The sequence below is a fragment of the Rhinolophus sinicus genome, chromosome 5 (genome assembly GCF_057876585.1).
Source record: "Rhinolophus sinicus isolate RSI-liver-muscle chromosome 5, RSI-T2T, whole genome shotgun sequence".
Lineage (NCBI taxonomy): Eukaryota > Metazoa > Chordata > Mammalia > Chiroptera > Rhinolophidae > Rhinolophus > Rhinolophus sinicus.
Genome location: NC_142505.1, coordinates 17816850 through 17836415, shown reverse-complemented (window position 1 = coordinate 17836415; position 19566 = coordinate 17816850). Strand labels below are relative to the sequence as shown.

The window sequence follows — 19566 nt, the reverse complement described above, 5'->3', positions numbered from 1 at the left end:
AGGCCCCTTTCAGTGCCATGGAAACAAGGAAACCTGCAAGCTGTGAGATCAGAACTCTCACCCTGAGATGAAGCAGTCTTATTTCCTGCACCCAGAGGCAGTTAAATGTCCAGGGAAGGACAGACTCCAGAAACAGCAGCCCAGACAGAGAGCTGGCAAACCTCCCACCTCGAGTTGACTGATTCTCCACATGAGGGTTTGGCTTTTCACTTCCAGCAGCCGTGGGGCAAGGACTTAGCATCTTAGGTGAAAGGAAGCATTTCATAATCCTCCTTGTTTGATTTTTATTTTAGTTCTTTTGAGATTGACATTAAAGAGCGGCGGTGTGACTTTTGATATTACACTGTTTACCACGGTCGGAAACTTTTGGTCTGAATCTCCCTTCCTGGTACCTAAAGGTAGGAGGATGGAGGTGGAGCTGTCCCAGGTAGAAAGAAGCAACGCCACTTGTGAGCAGTCCCCACAGGCGACCTGTGATAAAGTGGAATCGGCACAAATCAAGGCTTGTGCATGTGAGATTGGTCTTTGAGCTCAAGCATAGCTGGACCTGTGGGCAGTGCTGGGAGGTTCTGTAGCAGATAGGCGTCCTCCAACGTGGCTGTGAGCTGTGGTTGCACCAGCTTTGTAGAATTGGGCTGTGGACACGGCCTTTCACTGCTCTGAGCCTCAGTTTGCCCGTCTAAATTGTGGTTGCGATGTCTACATCATACGGCTGTTGTGTGTGACTAAATGAGATGAGGGTGACATAACAAGGAATACCCTAGACAAACACTAACGGGGGTGCTTCGAGGCAAAACGGGTGTTGTCATTATGGGATCAAGTGTCTCCCTCCCACACGAAAGTGGAAGACACTTGTATAGTGACTCTCGCCTGCTCCCGTGCCTTTCTCATTCTTCTTCCTATTGCTTCTTTCCTAGAAGCCTTTCATCTGTCTTTTGTTCCTTAAAAGATATGCCTTTTCTTGCCCCTCTTTACCATTTACACCCCTATCCTTCACCAAAATGGAAGGAAACCAGTATTCAAATAAATTTGCTGAAAGAAGCAAGTAGGGCCGGGAACCAGGTTGGTATGTGATCACAAAGGGCTCCATCCAGAGGCAGCCTTGGGCTATCCCTGAATCCAGGCCCTTCATTCTTGGAGTGTCACTACCACACCATTTGTTCTATTTTCTTGAAGACTAAGCTATTTGGCTACGACTGGCTGCTGCTTTGCTTGTTGGTGACCCAGGACCATGAATCAAATGTTTTTTACTGACTCATGGAGAATATTGAGATGATGTGTGTTCTTTGTGAGGCCTAAGAAGATGTTGGATCAGGTCATTGTCGCCGGAGATACCTCTTTAGTCCCTAGTACAGGGGGTGGGGTGGGGGTGGGGCCTCCCGGGACTCCCAGTGAGAAGGAAGGTGGGGCTTCTCAAACTTGAGCTGCAGGGACCTTGTGAAAGCACGGTGCAGGGGGCTGCTGGTTAGCTCAGTTGGTTAGAGCGTGAGCTCTTAACAACAGGGTTGCTGGTTTGATCCCCACATGGGCCACTGTGAGCTGCGCCCTCCACAACTAGACTGAAACAACTACTTGTCTTGGAGCTGATGAGTCCTGGAAGAATACACTTAAATAAATCAAAGTGAAGAAAGAAAAAAGAAAACACGGTGCGAGGGCCCCTTGCCCCAGGGAGGCTGGTTCAGCAGAGCTGAATGGGCCTGAGCGGCTGCATTTATAACAGGCTCCTGGGGGTGCCGATCCCGCATCCCTGGGGACCACACACTTGGAAAAGCAAGGCTCGAGGGCAGAGGTTGGCAAATGATAGACCTCCGGCCAAATCCAGCCTGCCACCTGTTTTTGTAAATACAGTTTTAGTGGAACACAGTTACTCCCGTGTATTTGCATACTGTCTGTGGCCACTTTCATGCTACAGTGGCAGAATTGAGTAGTTGTGACAGAGACCATATGGCCCTCAAAGCCAAAAATATTTTCTATTTGGCTCTGTACAGACAGTGTGTGCCAACTGCTGCTCTAATGGTTCCGCAGCACCCTGAGCCCAGTGGTTCTAATTACAGGCACAGACTCCCCTTTTCTTTCACTAGCTAAGGACTCTAAAGACTCTTACTGCCAAGATTCCAGCTCCGCTAAGCATTAAATCATATGCCTTGGGGGGGGGGGGAGGCAAGGACATGAGACTAGTAGTCACCACCGTTCACCTAGATCTTTGCAGATCACAAAACGCCTTCAGACCCTGCAGCAACCTAGATGGTTTTGTATCCATCTTGTGCAGGCACAAACGGAGACCCTGGCGGGACATTGCTTACCTGTCATCACTCACACAGCCAGTTCGTGACAAACCTAGGTCTTCTGTCCTTTCTCCCTACCCCAGTGCCCTTTGTATACAAGCTCAAATTGGATGGAACTTGGTATATTAATCATCCATTACTATGAAACAAATTACCCCCAAAGTTAGCTTGAAACAGCAGTAAATATTTATTATCGCTCACAGTTTCTATTGGTCAGGAATTCCAGATCCACTTGGCCGAGCAGTTCTGGCCCAGGAGTTTTCCTGACACTCAGATGTCATCTGGGGCTGCTGCCATTTAAGGCTTGACTTGGGCTGGAGGATCCATGCCCAAGGGGGTCACGCCCCTGGCTGGGAAGTTGGTGGGAGGCCTCAGTTCCTCTCCACGTGGGCCTCCCCCACCACACTGCTTGGGTGTCTTCACAGCATGACCTCTAACTTCCCCAGAGCACACGATCGGAGATTGAGAAGCAAGGGGGAACCTGGATCTTTTTTATGACCTAGCCTCCCAAGTCACAGCATTATTTCTGCTACGCTCCCTTCATCAGCACCAAGTCAGTACATTGAAGAGGAGCCTACATCCAAGACGCATGTCAAAGAATTTGTAGACATAGTTTAAAACCAGCCCAGTATGCACATTTCCATTCCATTGCCTGCTGGGAATATTGGTCCTATGGTATTGCCTCAGCACAGGTCTAACTGATGGCAGAATGTCAGAGTAAAGTCCTAAGCAAGAGCAAGGTTAAGTCGCAAAGTATTAGCATCATGTAAGCCTCAAGCTTTGTTCTCTCCAGTGCAGCCAATGGCTCGGCTCCTACAATGGTACTTGAGGTCGGTCAGGGAGGGCCAGAGTGAAACACCTAGCTTACGGCACCTGTGAAAGTGGGAAGAAGACAAAGTATATTGAATTCCCCCAGGGGATTTAGATATGCTCCTCCAGATGCTGGCCCCACCCCCATTTGAGAACTGCTCTTCTAAGCCCATTCTCCCCATTTCCCAGATTGGGAAGAGGCAGAGTTCCTCATTGAGAAAGCAGCAGAGCCTGAAGCCTCTGGGCTGCCCTGGTTGGTATTCCTCATAGTCCCTCTTATAGAGAATTAAACGCACTTCAGTAAAAAATTGGCATGGGCACGTGGAGAAGGCCCTGAATTTGTGGATTGAATTTGCCCTTTCAGGTCTCTGTGTTAATGAATCCTTATCGCAGGCAGCCGACTACATTTCTTGTCAGATCTGTTTCCAGGCAACGTCTGGTTCTAATGGATGAGTGGTACCAAACCGAGTTTATTCTTCCACGTCCTGCCACCTCTATGGCATGTCCTTTTAAGTGTAGGAACTCACTCAGACAGATGGTAAAAGTCCGATCTGTCTCCATTGAACAGACTTAATGTTTCATAAGCGGTGTTTGGCCGCCCTCTAGTGGATAACTGGAGAAGATCACCGTGGTTGCCGAACAGAAGAGCTGCTACTCCGGAAGAGGTGTGGAGGTGACTGACTTGAAGATCCCCCAGGACTCTAGAAAGAAAATGCTCAGCAGGCACAGGGAGCAGTCAGCTGGACGATGTTGTCGTCCCTTGATGGTGCAGGGAAGGGGTACACACTTTTGTCCTATCCTCTTCCCTCGCTCGATGTATTAGTAATCTGGTTTATTTGAAACAGTGCAGGAAACAAAAATATAAGTGTATATATGGATGCGTGTGTGTTTCCTGGTGCAGAGAGCATGTGTGATGGTCCACGGGATTGGCTAAATTTTTTTCTGTAAAGGGCCAGACAGTAAATATTTTAGGCTTTGCAGGCAAAGGCCACGTACTCTGGCGTTGTAGCATGAAAGCAGCCCTAGGTAATCCTCGTCTGTAAATGAATGTGCGTGGCTGTGTGCATGGGCTGCACATGGCCCTGGGCCATAGGTGTCAACCCCCTGGTGAAGAAGAACAAACTGAATTGTGTTTGTCTCTCACACTAGATAGGAAATTCCTCAGGGGCAAGGCTTCCGTGCTTTGCTCACCATGGGACGCTGAGCACCCAGCACTGCGTCTGGCATGTAGCAGGTGCTCACAGCGTGTTTGCTGAGCTGAGATGGCTCCTATGTCAACCTCTGGGATATACCAACTTTCTTTCAGGATTTCTTGGAAATCATTGTATTAAAAGCAGCACACTCTCTGACTTGGATGTTTAAACCATCAGAGCAAATCAGATTAGCTGCCATCCCTGTTCTGTTTCTGTTTGTCTCTATTGAAAATGAACCAGGGTGTCACGTGAGAACCCAAGAGATAAAAAGGCCTTGTAATGATCAGCCTCATGCCACCCTGACAGGGGCACTGCATGGTGGCCCAACATCAGTGGGCAGCTACTGGGACTCTCGTTGGCAGAACTGGGAATGGGTTTGCATCAAGGCCTCTACTAATTTTACCAGAACCTGCTTCTGCCCAGAAACTTGCACCTGGAGGAGGGCTAGTTGGTGGCCTTCTAGGTAATGCTACATCCCCCACACAGCAAGGAAACAGCAGGAACCAGCTTCTCCATCTCTAACACCAGCCTGTTCAGCTTTGCACGGGGCTGTTCCTTCAGGGCAGGTTTGTGGTCTGCCAAACCGCTCTATTTCTGCCGTTACTAATTACAGTAGAAATTGTCATTTATAGAGCATTTTGTCTCATCATGTGGATTTTAGGAAATATAAATCCCTGAACTGAAGAAACTGAGGAACAGGAAAGTGCAATGTTTTGAGGCATGACATGATACAGTATAGCACAATAGTTAAAAGCTTGGACTGTTATTGAACACACTGGGCCTCAGTTTCCCTATAAAATGGTCATGATCAAAGTCATTTCAGAGGGCAGCTATGGAGTTACATGCGATAAGGCATGTGAAACGTTATTTACTCTAATAGATATTATGTTATTACTGTTATCTGGGGCTTCGGCACATAATAGGTGCTCAATAAATACTGGTTAAATAAATTAAAGTTATAGTCACACAGCTAGTAAGAATTCAAAGCCTGAATCTTTCTAGCAGGCCAAGTAGGCTTTGCATTATACCATTTAACCATTTAACCATAAAAGACTCAGGTCACCAGATGGGGTGTCTGTCTCAGAGTCTTCGTATCCCCTTCACCACACAAATTTTGTCTGGCTACCTCCCAGTCACCTATTTAAATCTTAAAACTTCCTGTGACAATCCAGACTTGGTTGGGTCCTTGTGCTCTACATTCTTGTATCAGCGTAGTTTCCTTCCATAGGACTTACCACAGTTTATAATGGAATATCCACTGATATACCTTCTCCAGCAGTAGAGACCATATCTGTTTCCCCCCCATTATTGCACCACCATTGAGGTTTTTTAATGAATCAATCAACAAATGAATGAATGTTAACCCCATGTGTGTTGTATTAAACATGTCAGGAGAAGAGCAGCCAGGCTTTTCTACTAATACTGTTTGGTTCCCTCGTTGCAGGGCACATAAGAGTAAATCTACAATAGCTGATTCCCAGTGCTACTCCTTGCAAGGAATCAATATGGTACATGATTTAAAGCCCAGTGTGGTATTTCAGCGGTGTGCTGAGTTCACATCTGGAACAGCGCAGCTGCTCTGGGCAAAGCCAGCTGGCAACAGCTGGTACAGTGCTCCTAGGGTAGACTTGCTCATCGTCAGAAGTCACCTGTCTGTTTTCAAGGCTTCAGTACGGATGCAGCCATGGTTCTCATGCCAGTCAAGGTTCAACTCAGAAATACATCAGCCAGCCTCTGTGCTACAGCCATATAGCCTTTCCTGACCCGCCAACCGTGCCACTCAACCCCCGGCTCTTAAATGCTCAGTAGATATTTGGATAAATGAGACCCTTGCTCTCCACCATCAGGTAATTCCTCTGAGCTGCAGAATAGCTGTCACAGAATAGCTGTCACAGAACAGCTGTCACAGGCTGCAGACTTGACTTCACAGAGTTGACTTCACAGGACAGTCTTCACAGACAAACTGATTGTGTCTTTCAGTGGGATTTTTAAAAATCTAAGACCTCTGTTTCCTTAGTCTGTAGGATACTAGAATAGAGAAGAGGTTCGTAGGTGAGTCCACACAAAGGAGAAAGGAGGGCTGTTGGAAGCAGCGCGCTGAGAGCTTCAAGACGTGACCATTGATGATGTTCGGTTTACAAAAGTTTCTTTATAGAAAAACTCAGATACTGTTACCATTCAGAGGAGGGACAAGCAATCTCGTTCTATAGCACAGGCAGTAATTGAAATATTTGATGTTTGTAATAATCCTGGGTCATCAAAAGGTGTAGTTATGTTACTGTACTTAATTGTAAACGGGAGATACAGAAAAGGCACTTGACTGAGCTCATTACCCTATTGTTCAGGAAAGAAACTGGAAAAGAAACCTGGTAGTTCACTAACAAATAGGGACCTTTAGCTCGATAAAGGGTATTCATCAACTCTCCCTAACAGACATCATACAAATGTAAAACATCCAAGTGGGCAATAAAGGAGAATAAAATAAGGATGTCCCCTGTCACTTGTGCTCTGGAAAATGGTGGTGGAGATTCTAGTTCATGCAATAATATTATATAAGAGAAACAAATGGTATAAATATTGGAAAGCAGCACAACTACCATTATTGCAGGTCTCTTAGCCAGAAAATTCTAGGATATCAACTGAGATCAGTAGTGGGGCCAAAAGTAGAACTAAAAGGCTTATAGCAAACAGCAATTCTCACCCCCCTACCTCCGTACTCCAGAGGTCTCTGTCCCCAGAGACAGCCACTTGAGACAACTCTGGCTTTACTTATATGAGTACTCGTAGTTCTAAATAACGTGTGTGCTGCCATCTTCTGGTTCAATTTTACATGCTGACTAGTAACTTCCTGTTACCATCTGTCTTAGCTTGGGCTGCCATAACAAGATACTCCAGACTGGGTGGCTTAAACAACAGGAATTTATTTCTCACAGTTCTGGAGACTAGAAGGGTTGGTGTGTGGAGAGGCCTTCTTTCCTTGGATTGCAGACACTGCCTTCTTCCTTCTTCCTTTTTCCTTGGTGTATGTTGTGTGTTTGTGGGGAGAGAGAGAAACACCAGTCTCTGTTGAAACTTATTCATCAGGTGTGTGACCTCCTGAGCCTGTCATGTAACTTTCCTACCTTAGCTCCCCTGTTCTTTCATCTTTTTGTCTTTTTGCTGTCTTTTCTAGAAGGTTTTCTCAATTTTATGATGTAACACTTCCATTGAGGTTGTGGGTTTTTTTTAATTAAAGTTTATGGTGGTGACAATGGTTAGTAAAGTTAAATAGGTTTCAAGTGTTCTATTGAGTTTTTAATATCAACTTTGAATCCCTCAGGTGAGTATCTGTACTTCCTTTCTCTTGTGCTAGTGGCAGCCTGGCTGCCAGTATTCTAAGCACCCAGCAGAGGGGAAAGGTTAGGGATTGGAAGGGGGGGAAGTCTTCATATTGAATAGTCATTGAAGCCTCTCGTTTTTAGTGTGATACTCAAATCTGCGTCTGTGTCCCTCAATCCGAGACCTTCTATTTTGTTTTACCTTCTTTAGAGTTGGAGGTGATTTTGCCTCCCAGGAGATACTTGGCAATTTCTGGAGACATTTTTGATTTTCATCAAGAGGGAGACAGGGAGGCTTGCTGCTGGCGTCTAGTAGGCAGAGGCACAGTGCACAGGACAGCAAAGAGTTATTGGCCCAAATGTCAGCGGGGCTGGGGCTGAAGAATCCTGATCTAGAGAATACACTTTCTTACTAATGACAGAGGTGGGGGAGTCAGCAGAAGGTAAGGACATAGCTTTCAACAAATCCTCCTGATTTTAGACTCCCCGCCACCCCACTTCACTCCAATCCCCAGAAGCACCTGGGTCTTTTCAGACTTTGCAGCCGGCTTGGTTTGCTTCTTCCCTTTCCCTGTCAACCAGCTTAGTTAGAATTCAGCTTTCTCACGGTGGCTAAGTCGGTGATCCCTCATCCATTTGTATTCCAAACTTCCAAAACAATGAATCCCTTTTGTCTCCTTTCCTATTCACCCCATTCTCGTGATACTTTTAGAAGGCTTTTGGGAAGGAACAAAATTAGATCCATGTGTTCAATTTGACATCTTTACCCAGAAGCCTGAAATACGTGCTGAAGCTGTAGCAGTGGGCACTGGCACAGCAGCCGACGCAGACAAGTGGAATAAAGATGCCAGGAACTGACCCGATATCTGAGAAGTCACCAATAAGTGACAATGGATCAATTGACCATGTTCTAGAAAAAAATAAAATAAAATTAGCCTTTTCTCATCCCACATGTAGAACTCAGTTTTCAGGTTGGATTGAAGATCTAAACATATGTACAAGACTATTTTTTAAAAAGTAGGAGAATATTTTTCTAATCTTGTTGTGAGGAAGATCTTTGTAAGCAGACTGGAATAGGAGAAGGCTTAAGCCATTAGCAATCCAGTAACTATGTAAAAAATTTCAACTTCCATATAATGAAAGACTCTATGAAGTTAAAAAGCAAAGTTGGATGGGGAAAATATTGCCATATATGTAGTTCGTTAGCATTCCTCTTATGGAAAGATTTCTACAAATCACTAAGAAAGTGATTTTTTAAAACTTATCAGTAAATAAGGAAAAAACTAGACGTGGCTAATAAGCATCTGAAAAGATGCTCTGCCATCCTCAGCACTGAGAGGCAAGTGCAGACTGAAACAAGAAGAAGACTTACTGGTAACTAGTTCTTGAAGTGTGGCCCCTGGAGCAGCAGGATGGGCATCACCTGGGAACGTGTGAGATCTGCACCTTCTCAGACCTTCTGAATCACAAACTCAGGGGCTGAGGCCCACCCATCAGTGGTTTTCACAAGCCCTTCAGGGGGTTCTGATGCTCAGTCCTGTGTGAGAAGCATTGCTGTGTCGCTAGGAGGATGAACGAACGACATTCAGTGTCGTGGATGAATCTCACAGAATGGGGGGAAAGAAACCAAACAGAAGAGTACGTACGATAGGTCCCATTTATAGGAAGTTCAAAATCACGCAATACTAATCTAGGGTGAGAGAACTCCGGGGAGCTGTTGCCGCTGGAGGAGGGAGACAGTAGCCAGAAGCAGGGAAGGAGCTTCCAGCTGCTGCTCACGTCCTGTTTTTTTGTTGTTGTTGTTGTTTTGCTGCAGCTGCTGGTTACACAGGTTTGTTCCATGTGGGAAAATTCATCAAGCTGCTAGGATTTGTGCCCTTTTTTTCCATGCTGTATTTCAATAAAGCAGTGAAAGGCAAGACATGAGATCTCTTTTTTAAAATCAGGTTTTTAATCATTTAAAATGTGGGAATTTAGTGAGGGTGGAAGGGAAGAGCATGATTACACTGATGAGAGGAAATATTAGTACAAGGTTGTGGATGAGTAATTGGGCAGAATCTCTAAAGTTTAAAATATCCTGGAAATTTCACGAATGTATCCTGAATTTCAGGTATGCAGAGATACATATTATAAGAATGTTCCCTGGGCATTTTTGTACCAACATAAAGGAGACTGAAATTTCTCTCAATAGGGAACCAGGAACATGAATCATGGGAAACTGGGCAACTGTTAAACTTGGCATAGATCCGTACATAGTGTGGACAGAAGTCCTGCATGATCACTGACTAAAAGAAGCAAACAATGGGCAGATGGATCCATATTTTAAAAGAGAAAGAAAAGGCTGTGCGAGTGATGGTTAGCAACGCAAGGGAAAGAAGTTAAGAAGGGGAGATACAAAATTTTTATACTGGTTTCTCTCGAGAACTTACAACTGGAGGATGGGACTGTCATTTCTTTGCTTACTTTATATATGCATGACATACTTCTGTGTTTCTTTTTACCTGCATCTGTCATTTTCTAATTTTTTGTAAGTCTTAGCCTTCCCATTCAGAAAAGGTTTTAGAGTAAGAAAATGCTTATCAGTAAAAAAAATAAATAGTATTTTTGTAGTCTGAGCAAATAAAGATGTAGAGTTTGTCTTAAACACACACACACACACACACACACACACACACACACACACCAGGAGATGAATAACATTTTTGTAGAGTGATTTTCATCAGTATCGGTTACAGTGAGAGACAAAGGGTTTGTTTCTAGATATATTTCAGTTACCTAGGAAATTCACTTGGGTAGAACATTTCTTGACAGCGGCATTTTTTTTTTTTTTTACACTGTGTTTGCTGGTGAGGTTGTGGGTCGTGTGTTCCTGCTCTTTGAGAGATGGCTCAGTGAACAATATAGTCCCGGTGTGTGATTAAAGGGGCCACTGCTGGCATATCAGATGCTTAGACAAAGCATCTCTATACAGTGGACCCCACTTGCCTTAATAATGAAAAACGTTTCCACATTTGGAGCCAAGAGCTTTTAGCTGAGCCTGTTTAGCTGGACACGAGCTTGTGCTGGAAACACTTAAACCATTGCACACCCCTAGAGAGTCACCCTAACCCCATTTGCAGTGCCTCTTCATGAGTGGTTATGTTTCCTGTGCGGATCACTGACAAAGGGCCATGATGACCCTTTCAGGTTCAATCAAGAAGCCTGGATGTTGTTTCAGACCCTACCATGTCAGATTATGTCTTATGGATCCAATGGAAGGTTAAATATACATACTATAGAGATTGCCTGTCAGTTACAGTGAATTCGGGCCTCAAAACCCCACGCATGTGAGGCTTGGCACTTTCTGGAATTCTGTCCATTTTGTGTATCTTCACGTTCAATAAACTCTGTTGCCACAGATGTAAGCACAGAAACACACTCCATTAAGCATTTCTTTGGAATTCACGTACATGAGCAGATACAAGAACGTCAACTTTCAATTCTAAAGAAGGGAAACAGCAACATTTAGAGTCTGCCCCCTGCTCTCCAGCACAGGCATCCAAACTGTGACAGAGAGGTGGGCTTCTCCCAGTGAGCAGTTTAAAAATGTCCCTTGGAGGGGCAGATGGGTGGCTCAGTTGGTTAGAGCACGAGCTCTGGGCAATGGAGCTGCTGGTTCGATTCCCACATGGGCCAGCGAGCTGTGCCCTCTGCAACTAGAATGAAGTCAATGAGTTGCCAATCAGCTCCCGGATGGCCAAATGGCTCAGTTGATTGCAGCGCAGGCTCTCAACCACAAGGTTGCCGGTTCAACTCCCACAAGGGATGGTGGGCTGCGCCCCCTGCAACTAACAACGGCAACTGGACCTGGAACTGAGCTGCACCCTCCACAACTAAGATTGAAAGGACAACAACTTGACTTGGAAAAGTCCTGGAAGTACACACTGCTCCCCAATAAAGTCCTGTTCCCCTTCCCCAATAAAATCTTTATTAAAAAAAATGTCTCTTGGAAACCTGTCTGAGGGCTTAATGATCTTCCCAGTCAGGGTGAAGGTCGTCTTAAGGAGGGGTTTGAACGCTTCTCCCCGCGGCGTCCACTTCTAATCTCTCTCTGGAGGTTCTGGCTACCTCAGCCTGGGCAGGTTGAAAACTGAGCTCATGAACTGTTGTTCAGATCAGCCCCTTAAACCCTTTCCCGTTTCATTGTTCCCATTGAGGAAAAGACCTGCTAATCCACTTTGTAAATATTTCTAGAGATCTGGGAGTCATTCTCCTTTATCCAGTTTAATCTATTAAAGTGCTGTCTGTTTCTGCAATTTGTCTTGAATTCACTCACTTCCCCAATATTCACTGCTACTGTATTGGTCTTGAATACAGTTGTCCCCTAGTATCTGGGGGAGATTGCTACCACGACCCTCCACAGGTACCCAAATCTGTGGGTGCTCAATTCCCTTATATAAAATGGCATAGTATTTGTATATAACTTACGCACATCCTCTTATATACTTTAAATCATCTCTATATTACTTATAATATCTAATACAATGTAAATGATATGTAAATAGTTATACTGTATTGCTTAGGGAATGATGACAAGGAAAAACAGTCTGTAGGTGTTCAGTACAGACGCAACCATCAAGGGCCTAACTACATAGTACACACATCAGCAACAATGTAACATTTTCTTTTCAAATGTTTTTGCTCTGTGGTTAGTTGAATCCCCAGAGGCAGAACGCTGGATACAAAGAGGCAACTCTGTATCATCTTCTCCCTCTTGTATGATCCCCACAGTCTCTGAACCTGTCCCCTCCACGTGTCCATTTCTCCACATGTCCATTCTTGCCGAGAAGCCAGTGTGGTCTTACGAAAACTCACCCGACCTTATCATCGTCTTGCTCAAAACCTTCCCACTGCCCTTAGGATAAAGTACAGAAACCTGCGGCATCCTGGGCCCACGTTCTGACCCTCCCCAACCTCTCTAATATTTTGCATTCATGTCCTAACTTACTACACCTTCTTATGGGTTCTAAAAGCTCTTCCTCCCTCCAGGCCTTTGTCTTGAATGTCGTCTTCCCGCCGGTCTCGCTAGCTCTTATTCTGTCTTCGGGTTATGCTTCAGCGTGGCTTTCCCTGACACTTCCCATGCTTGCCACCAAGGTTATGTCTCCCTGTTATAGATCCTGATCACATCCTTTATTTTCCTTTATAGCATTTTTTTCATTATTGAATTTATTCAAATATGTCCCCCCCCCCCCTCCAGATTTTAAGTTGTGTACAAGCAGAGTCTGTTCAATTTGTGCTCCTCTCTGTTCTCAGGGCCTGGGTAGCAGGAAGCCTGGCATATTTTAGGTACTCTCAGTTGCTAAACAAATGAGTGAGAGCTACCTTCCTAGCTTTGTGATGTAAACTACTGTAGTATTTTGTTCCATATACTGTGAAGAAAGCTAAAACAGAAAAGAAATAATTTGCCTTCGGAGTCACACAGCAAGCTGGAACTGGCAGCCAGAGCCTGTCCCAGACACCGGATACTGTCTCCTGGGAATATGGTTTAGATGCTAACTTTTTCCTGGCTTAGGAATAAAGTCCACCTTGTCCTAGAAAGGTCTGGAATGTGAGGTGCACACTTTGCTCTGGCTTTCCTTTCTTCAGGACTCATCATGCCTATGGTTTACATCAGTTTCTTTTCCCTTGATGATGTCTTCCTTTAGTCAGCAGTGACATTGATTTGGCTTTGGCTGTGGTCTTGCTCGTCAGCAGTGACAGAGTTGATGACTGTTGCTGGATAAATGTGCAGCTTACGAGGTGTTAAAATGCTGAGTGCCATAGGACTAGGCCCTTGCTCATGCTCCTTTCTGAAAGCTGTCTCAGGCCACAGGTTTATCGGCCACCGGTGACGAGGGCAGCCGTAGCAGGTGGGGAGTCCTCAGAGGTTCATCCCCTGAGAGCAGATCAGTCCAGGGACCACCTTGAGTGGCCCTGCAGTAGCAAATTCTAGCCACAGATGTGTGTTGTTTTGCCTCTCGTGATATTTTACAACTCTGGGTAGTGCTAATATTTAGAAAATCAAGATTGTCATTGTAGAAGCTTGAGTTTCTGTGTTCTCCTGGAAAAAAAGCAAAACCAGCCCCCAGTGGACTGGAGCTGAGCAGCGACTGCCACTTAAAACCAGACGTAGCTTTTCTTGTTAGCCCTGGTCTCTGCCCAGCCTACTATGTTCATTTATTTTACCTTCCTGGTGTGTGTAGGGATGTGAGTTTGCAGCCCCTATTATATTTATAAGTTATGTATATGTGTATATATGGATGAAACTTGTGATTGACACTCTCTTAATGATTTTTCTTTCTCTGTCCTCACTTCCTTCTTTTGCTTTCCTTTCTCCTTTCTCCTCCCTTTTCCACTGCCTCTCCCATTTTACAGGTTCTGGGACTGCTGGTATGGACGCTTATCGCTGGAACTGAGTACTTCCGGGTCCCTGCCTTTGGCTGGGTCATGTTTGTAGCTGTGTTTTACTGGGTGCTCACCGTCTTCTTCCTCATCGTCTACATAACAATGACCTACACCAGGATTCCCCAGGTCCCCTGGACAACGGTGGTAAGAAAGCCGGGGGCATTCTTCTTGTCCATTGCCCGCGAGGTAGGATGGAATTTAGTCCTCCTCTGGTCAATTTTGCATTTTACGATAAGCAGTCAGGAGGAGGGAACCAAGCCGCTTTTTCAACACTTTGCTTTAAAATCTCCTCTGCTAAATACCCAGCGTCACAGCTTGCAAGTTCTACCCTCCACAGCACACTAGGACACAGCTTGACCAAGCTCTTTGTCGGTTTATAACAGGGATCACCTTTTCTCCAGTTTCCAATAATATATGCCTCATTTCCGTCTGACCCCTCCCCAGAATTGCCATTAGTGTCCATATTTGTTTCATATACCTCTACTCTGTATCTGATCCCAAAGCCATTCCATTGTTTTTGGTATTGATCACAGCAGCACTCCACTCCTGGTTCCAAAGTATGTCTACCCCACTCTTGGTACCTCATTCTGTATTAGTCAGGGTTTGCTAGAGGAGAAAAAGCAATAGGATATACATAAAGAGATTTCTTATAAGGAATTGGGGCATGTGACTCTGGAAGCTGACAAGTCCCAAGATCCACAGCCAGCAAGCTGGAGACCCAGGAGAGCCAATGGTGTGTAGCTCCAGTCTGAGTCCCAAGGCCTGAAAAGGAGAGCTGATTATATAAGTAAATTCTAGTCCAAAAGCTGGAAGGCTCAAGACCCAAGAAGACCCAATATTTCCTTTCAAGTTCAAAGGCAGGAAAAAAGATTGATGTCCCAGCTCAAAGCAGTCAGACAGGAGCTGTTTCCTCTGGCTCCCAGGAGCGTCTGCCGTTTTGTTCTGTTCAGACCTTCAACCGACTGGATGAGATAAACCCGCAGGGCCCCCAGTGGGGTGGTATATGGAGAGAGAATGCCTCTACCTCCTACTTATCTCTCTACCACCCTTTGCCCCTCTACTTTCCAGGGGAAATAGGAGTTTCTCGTTTCCTTAGAAACATGGATCAGGCCACACTTAATAAGGGACAGGGCCATTATTCAGGGAGTTCACAAATCATATATTCAGCAAGTCTTCTCCCCATTTCCTCTCTGGCCCCTTCACCTGCACAGCTAGGTGGGCAAGACCCAGGACTTGTGCCAGGGCATTCTGCCCAGGCTGGGCTCTCTTTGAACGTTCTCTCATTCATCTTGATCCCTTGTAAGGGAAACTGAACATGCCTGGTGCCCCAAAACACATGTTCAAAGATGTTCATTACAGTAGTATTTATAATCCTGGAAACACTAAGGACATCAAAATGCCTGTCACTAGGGGAAAGTTAGACTGTGAGGGGTTAGTGCCACGACAAAAGCAAGGTCGGTCTGTTTGCACTGACATGAGATGCCCTTAGTATCTTTCTAAGTGGAGAAAAACCCCCACTCATAACTATATGGCTCCACTTGTGTAAACGTGAGTGTTTGCCTGTGCCCCAGAGGACGGGGTTGAGACGGAAAAAGACATACTGACTTTGTACTCCAGAGTGTTCTGTTTGAACTGGATTTTGTTTAGCTGCCATGAACACGCATGAGTTTTTGGTGTGTGTTTTTAAGCATTTTAATGTTTCAAAAGTAAAATACATGGCTAGTTCACTAAAGAAAAATAAATTTAACCCCCACCTGTTAAAGGGTACAAAATGAAAACTAAAGTCTTCCACTCCTCAGAGGTATAACTCCATTGAACTGTTCCTGCATTAAAAAAAAAAAAAAAAAAAAAAAAAAAAGTGCAATTAAAAACAAACAAACATAAATTTTTAAAATATGCACCAATGTGTTTCTGGACCCCAAAACAAAAACAAACAAAAACCCCACAAGCATACTGAGTCATCCAGAAAAACCAAGGCTTTCTGGGGACACGTTTCTAATGGCAAATGAGCATCATGTGTGGTCTGAACCCTGGGACTGACCCTTCTCTTAAAAGCGAATTCCCATAACTCAGGAACAATATGAGCAAAGTGTAGAGGTGGTAACAGGGATACACAAGCCATCAGAATGCTGGAGCCTGAACCTGGAAAATTCTATGTGCCTTTCTTTCCCTGAGAAGAAAAAGATACTGCCTCCTCCCCTTCTGCCTACCTGCCTGTGTCTCTGAATTACTGAGGGATAGATGTCACACCATAGGGGCTGCTCTGTGAGAGTCACCATTCTTCCTACCTGCATGAAGCATTGAGTCTGCCCCACCCCACCCCTCACCCTTGTCCAGCTAGGACTAAGCTTTGCACATCAAGTATGGTTTCCTAGAGTTTAAATAATACTGAAAACCAGATACCTACTTGGATTTACATATCTCCTTTCTCTAAGAATAGGAAAAAATAAGGTGAAGCCACGGGTGAGATTAGTTCCCAGAGGGCTCTATTAATACATACAAGATCCTTTGATTTTTAAGAACCTGCAGGGGTTTGGGGAGCTCACTGAAATGCCCCTCCCTGCCTCGAGTGAGGGATTAGAAAATCGGCTGGGCAGCTTTGGGAGAAGCTCTCTCAGCTCTACGTCAGGGTTGGCTGCTAAAGGGCTGCGTCTGCTGCATGGGCTAAGGCAGGCGGATCTCACTGGTGGCTCCTTCTGCAGTCTTCCGTCCTTAGCCAATATGTCACCATGGCTGAAATCTGGATGAAACAAGGATCAAGAGCAAAATGAGGGAGAGAAGGGGACGAAGGGGCAGTGTGCAGCCTGGGTGACTTGGGGAGAGAAAGAAAGATGTCTGGGTGTCTGAGTATGAGCTGGTGTAAAACCCTCCCCTCCCCAAGACACTGATGAGCTGCCTTCTCACAGCCCTCGTCCCCTGTCTTCCAAGTGTCCAGATGGGCTCCTTACCATGCCTGGGGTGCAGTTCTGGCTACTTCTGAAGTTTGGAGGGGCCCAGACCTTCCTGCACTTCCTGAACATGCCACCTCTCTGTCTCCCCCAGGGTCTGTGCTTTAATGGCAGTGCCTTCGTCTTATACCTCTCGGCCGCTATTGTGGATGCATCTTCCGTCTCCCCGGAGAGGGATGGCCACAACTTCAACAGCTGGGCTGCCTCATCGGTGAGTGAGCCTTACACACACACTCACACCCATGACCTCCTCCCTCCCTGAGGCCCTCTGGGGATCAGGAGGAGGACAGAGTCTCTGCAGGAAATAGCATCACCGGTAGTAGTGACACGTTGGCAATTAGCTTACTGGTTTGAAAGCATCATAAATGGAGAGGCCTCCTGATGACCTGAAGTGCAGAGGCTGAAGGACTCTGCTTGAGTGAAAGCCAGATGGCTGGAACCAAATCAGTATTTGAGAGAGGAAAATATTTGAGGCATTCTAAGAATAATTATCTCCCACACTTTGAGTGGGGAGACAGTTGCAGAAAATGAGCACACTATGATTCTCTTTGGTTTTGCTTTTTTAAGTAGAAATGTTTGTTTATGCATTGAGAATGCTTAGAAAATATACACACCAACAGAGGTTCCTTCCAGGACTGCGACTGAAGGATGAGTGTGGAATGAGAGGATTCTACTTTTTAATTTATGTGCTTCTGTAGTGTTTGCATTTTTAAACCATAAGCATGTATTGCTTTTTTAATTAAAAAGAAACTCATTGTAAAAGTTTCTCTGATATTGGCCTTAAAATATTCCATCTGCAAAAGAAGTGTGTGGAGGGGGGGACAGTTAGACAGGAATGTCAAAATGATAATGTTACTGCTGGCTGATGATACATGGGTTTTTGTTATATTCTTTACTTATATTTCAAAAATCTCTATGTAAAGGTAGCGTGCATGGGTGCACATGAGATTAAAACTCACAAGCTTTGGCAGCACTGAGCTCAAGGTAACACATAGCAAGAAGAGCTGGAACTGGGTGGTGGTTGGCCCATAAGAGGGGCCTACATTCTCCCACGCCCCATTCACACACCCCAGATGGGCTCATCGCTTCCTGCTGCCCACTCATCTCATCTCTGTTAACCGATCCTGTGGCCATCTGAGGTTCAGCCCTGGTCTAAAATTGCCTATACAGTAGTTCCCCCATTACCCATGGTTTTGCTTTCTGCAGTTGCAGCTACCTGCGGTCAACCCATGTCCAAAAATGTTAAATGGAAAATTCCAGAAATAAACAATTCACAAGTTTTAAATGGCACACCCCTCTGAGTATCGTGATGAAATCTTGCACCGTCCCACTCCGTCCTGCCCAGGACTCTGTCACCCCGTTGCCCCGCGTCTCCACGCTGTATAGGCTCCTACCCATTAGTCACTCAGTACCCTTCTTGGTTATCAGATAGCTTATCAGAGAGAGGGGGCCTGCATTCACAGAACTTTCATTACCATATATTGTTACAATTGTTCTATTTTATTATTATTATTGTTAAGCTTTTTCTGTGTCTAATTTATAGACAGAGACTAAACTTTATCATAGGTATGTATAAACTTTATCACAGGTATCTAAACTTTATCATAGGTATGTATATGTAGGAAAAAACATAGTATATGTATATTACGAACCATATACATATATATGTATCTATATATGTGTGTGTGTGTGTGTGTGTGTGTGTGTGTGTATATATATATATATATATATATATATATATATATGTATCTATATATATGGTTCGTACTATCCACGGGTTATATATAGGGTTCGTACTATCCACGGGTTCAGACATCCCCTGGGGACCTTGGAATGTATCCCCTGCAGTTAAGGAGGGGCGACTACTGTACTAAATTAGAAATACATGTGCTTTTCTCAGATGCACACCATCATATTCACCCCAAAGCGAGCACCCTGGGGTTATTTGAGCAAAACTACAGGTTTTCCAGATATATTCCAAAAACAGCATAGCCAGAAATCATTTCAGAAGGAAGGTAATTGAACCAGTAAAGCAGTTTTAGATGAGAAAGCTTGGAGTCACGGGACACTGTGAGTGCATGATTCAATGGAGGCAAAATGGTAACTTTTGCTAATTAGAATGTGCCCTAAACGCTCTTTCTATTATGCTTTGTTTTCTCTAGTTCTTTGCCTTCCTGGTCACCATCTGCTACGCTGGAAACACATATTTCAGTTTCATAGCTTGGAGATCCAGGACTGTCCAGTGATTTGCCATTTTGAGAATTAAGAAGGGAACAAAAGGAAGAATTTCACTGTAAAAACAGCTGTTGGTATAATGTATATTTCCAGAGAATTGTATTTAACTAATGTTTTTATATACTTAGTTAAATTTTGCACCCACTGGTTTGTTACAATTTAACTGGAGACTTATTTGCAAAGTGCTGTAGCTTATAATGAGCTCTTAAAGATCTGGTTGATGTCTTCATAGACTTTATTTTCTTAGATAATGTATAAATAGATAAATTGCTAATATTAAGAATGTCAAGTTTGTAAATCTAACATTTGAAATGCCACTTTTTGTTTTTTGATTAAATGTTTCAAAATCCTG

General features: G+C 44.6%; 1 protein-coding gene across 1 annotated transcript in view; it reads left to right on the top strand.

Moving 5' to 3' along the window:
- Window positions 1-19566, top strand: part of CMTM8 (CKLF like MARVEL transmembrane domain containing 8) — a 73337-nt gene extending 53771 nt beyond the window's left edge. Inside the window, exons 3-5 of the mRNA XM_019727742.3 lie at window positions 14002-14175; window positions 17074-17190; window positions 19142-19566. Of these exons, the coding sequence (XP_019583301.1) occupies window positions 14002-14175; window positions 17074-17190; window positions 19142-19225 (375 nt within the window). The 3' untranslated portion in view covers window positions 19226-19566. The remainder of the gene's footprint in view (window positions 1-14001; window positions 14176-17073; window positions 17191-19141) is intronic.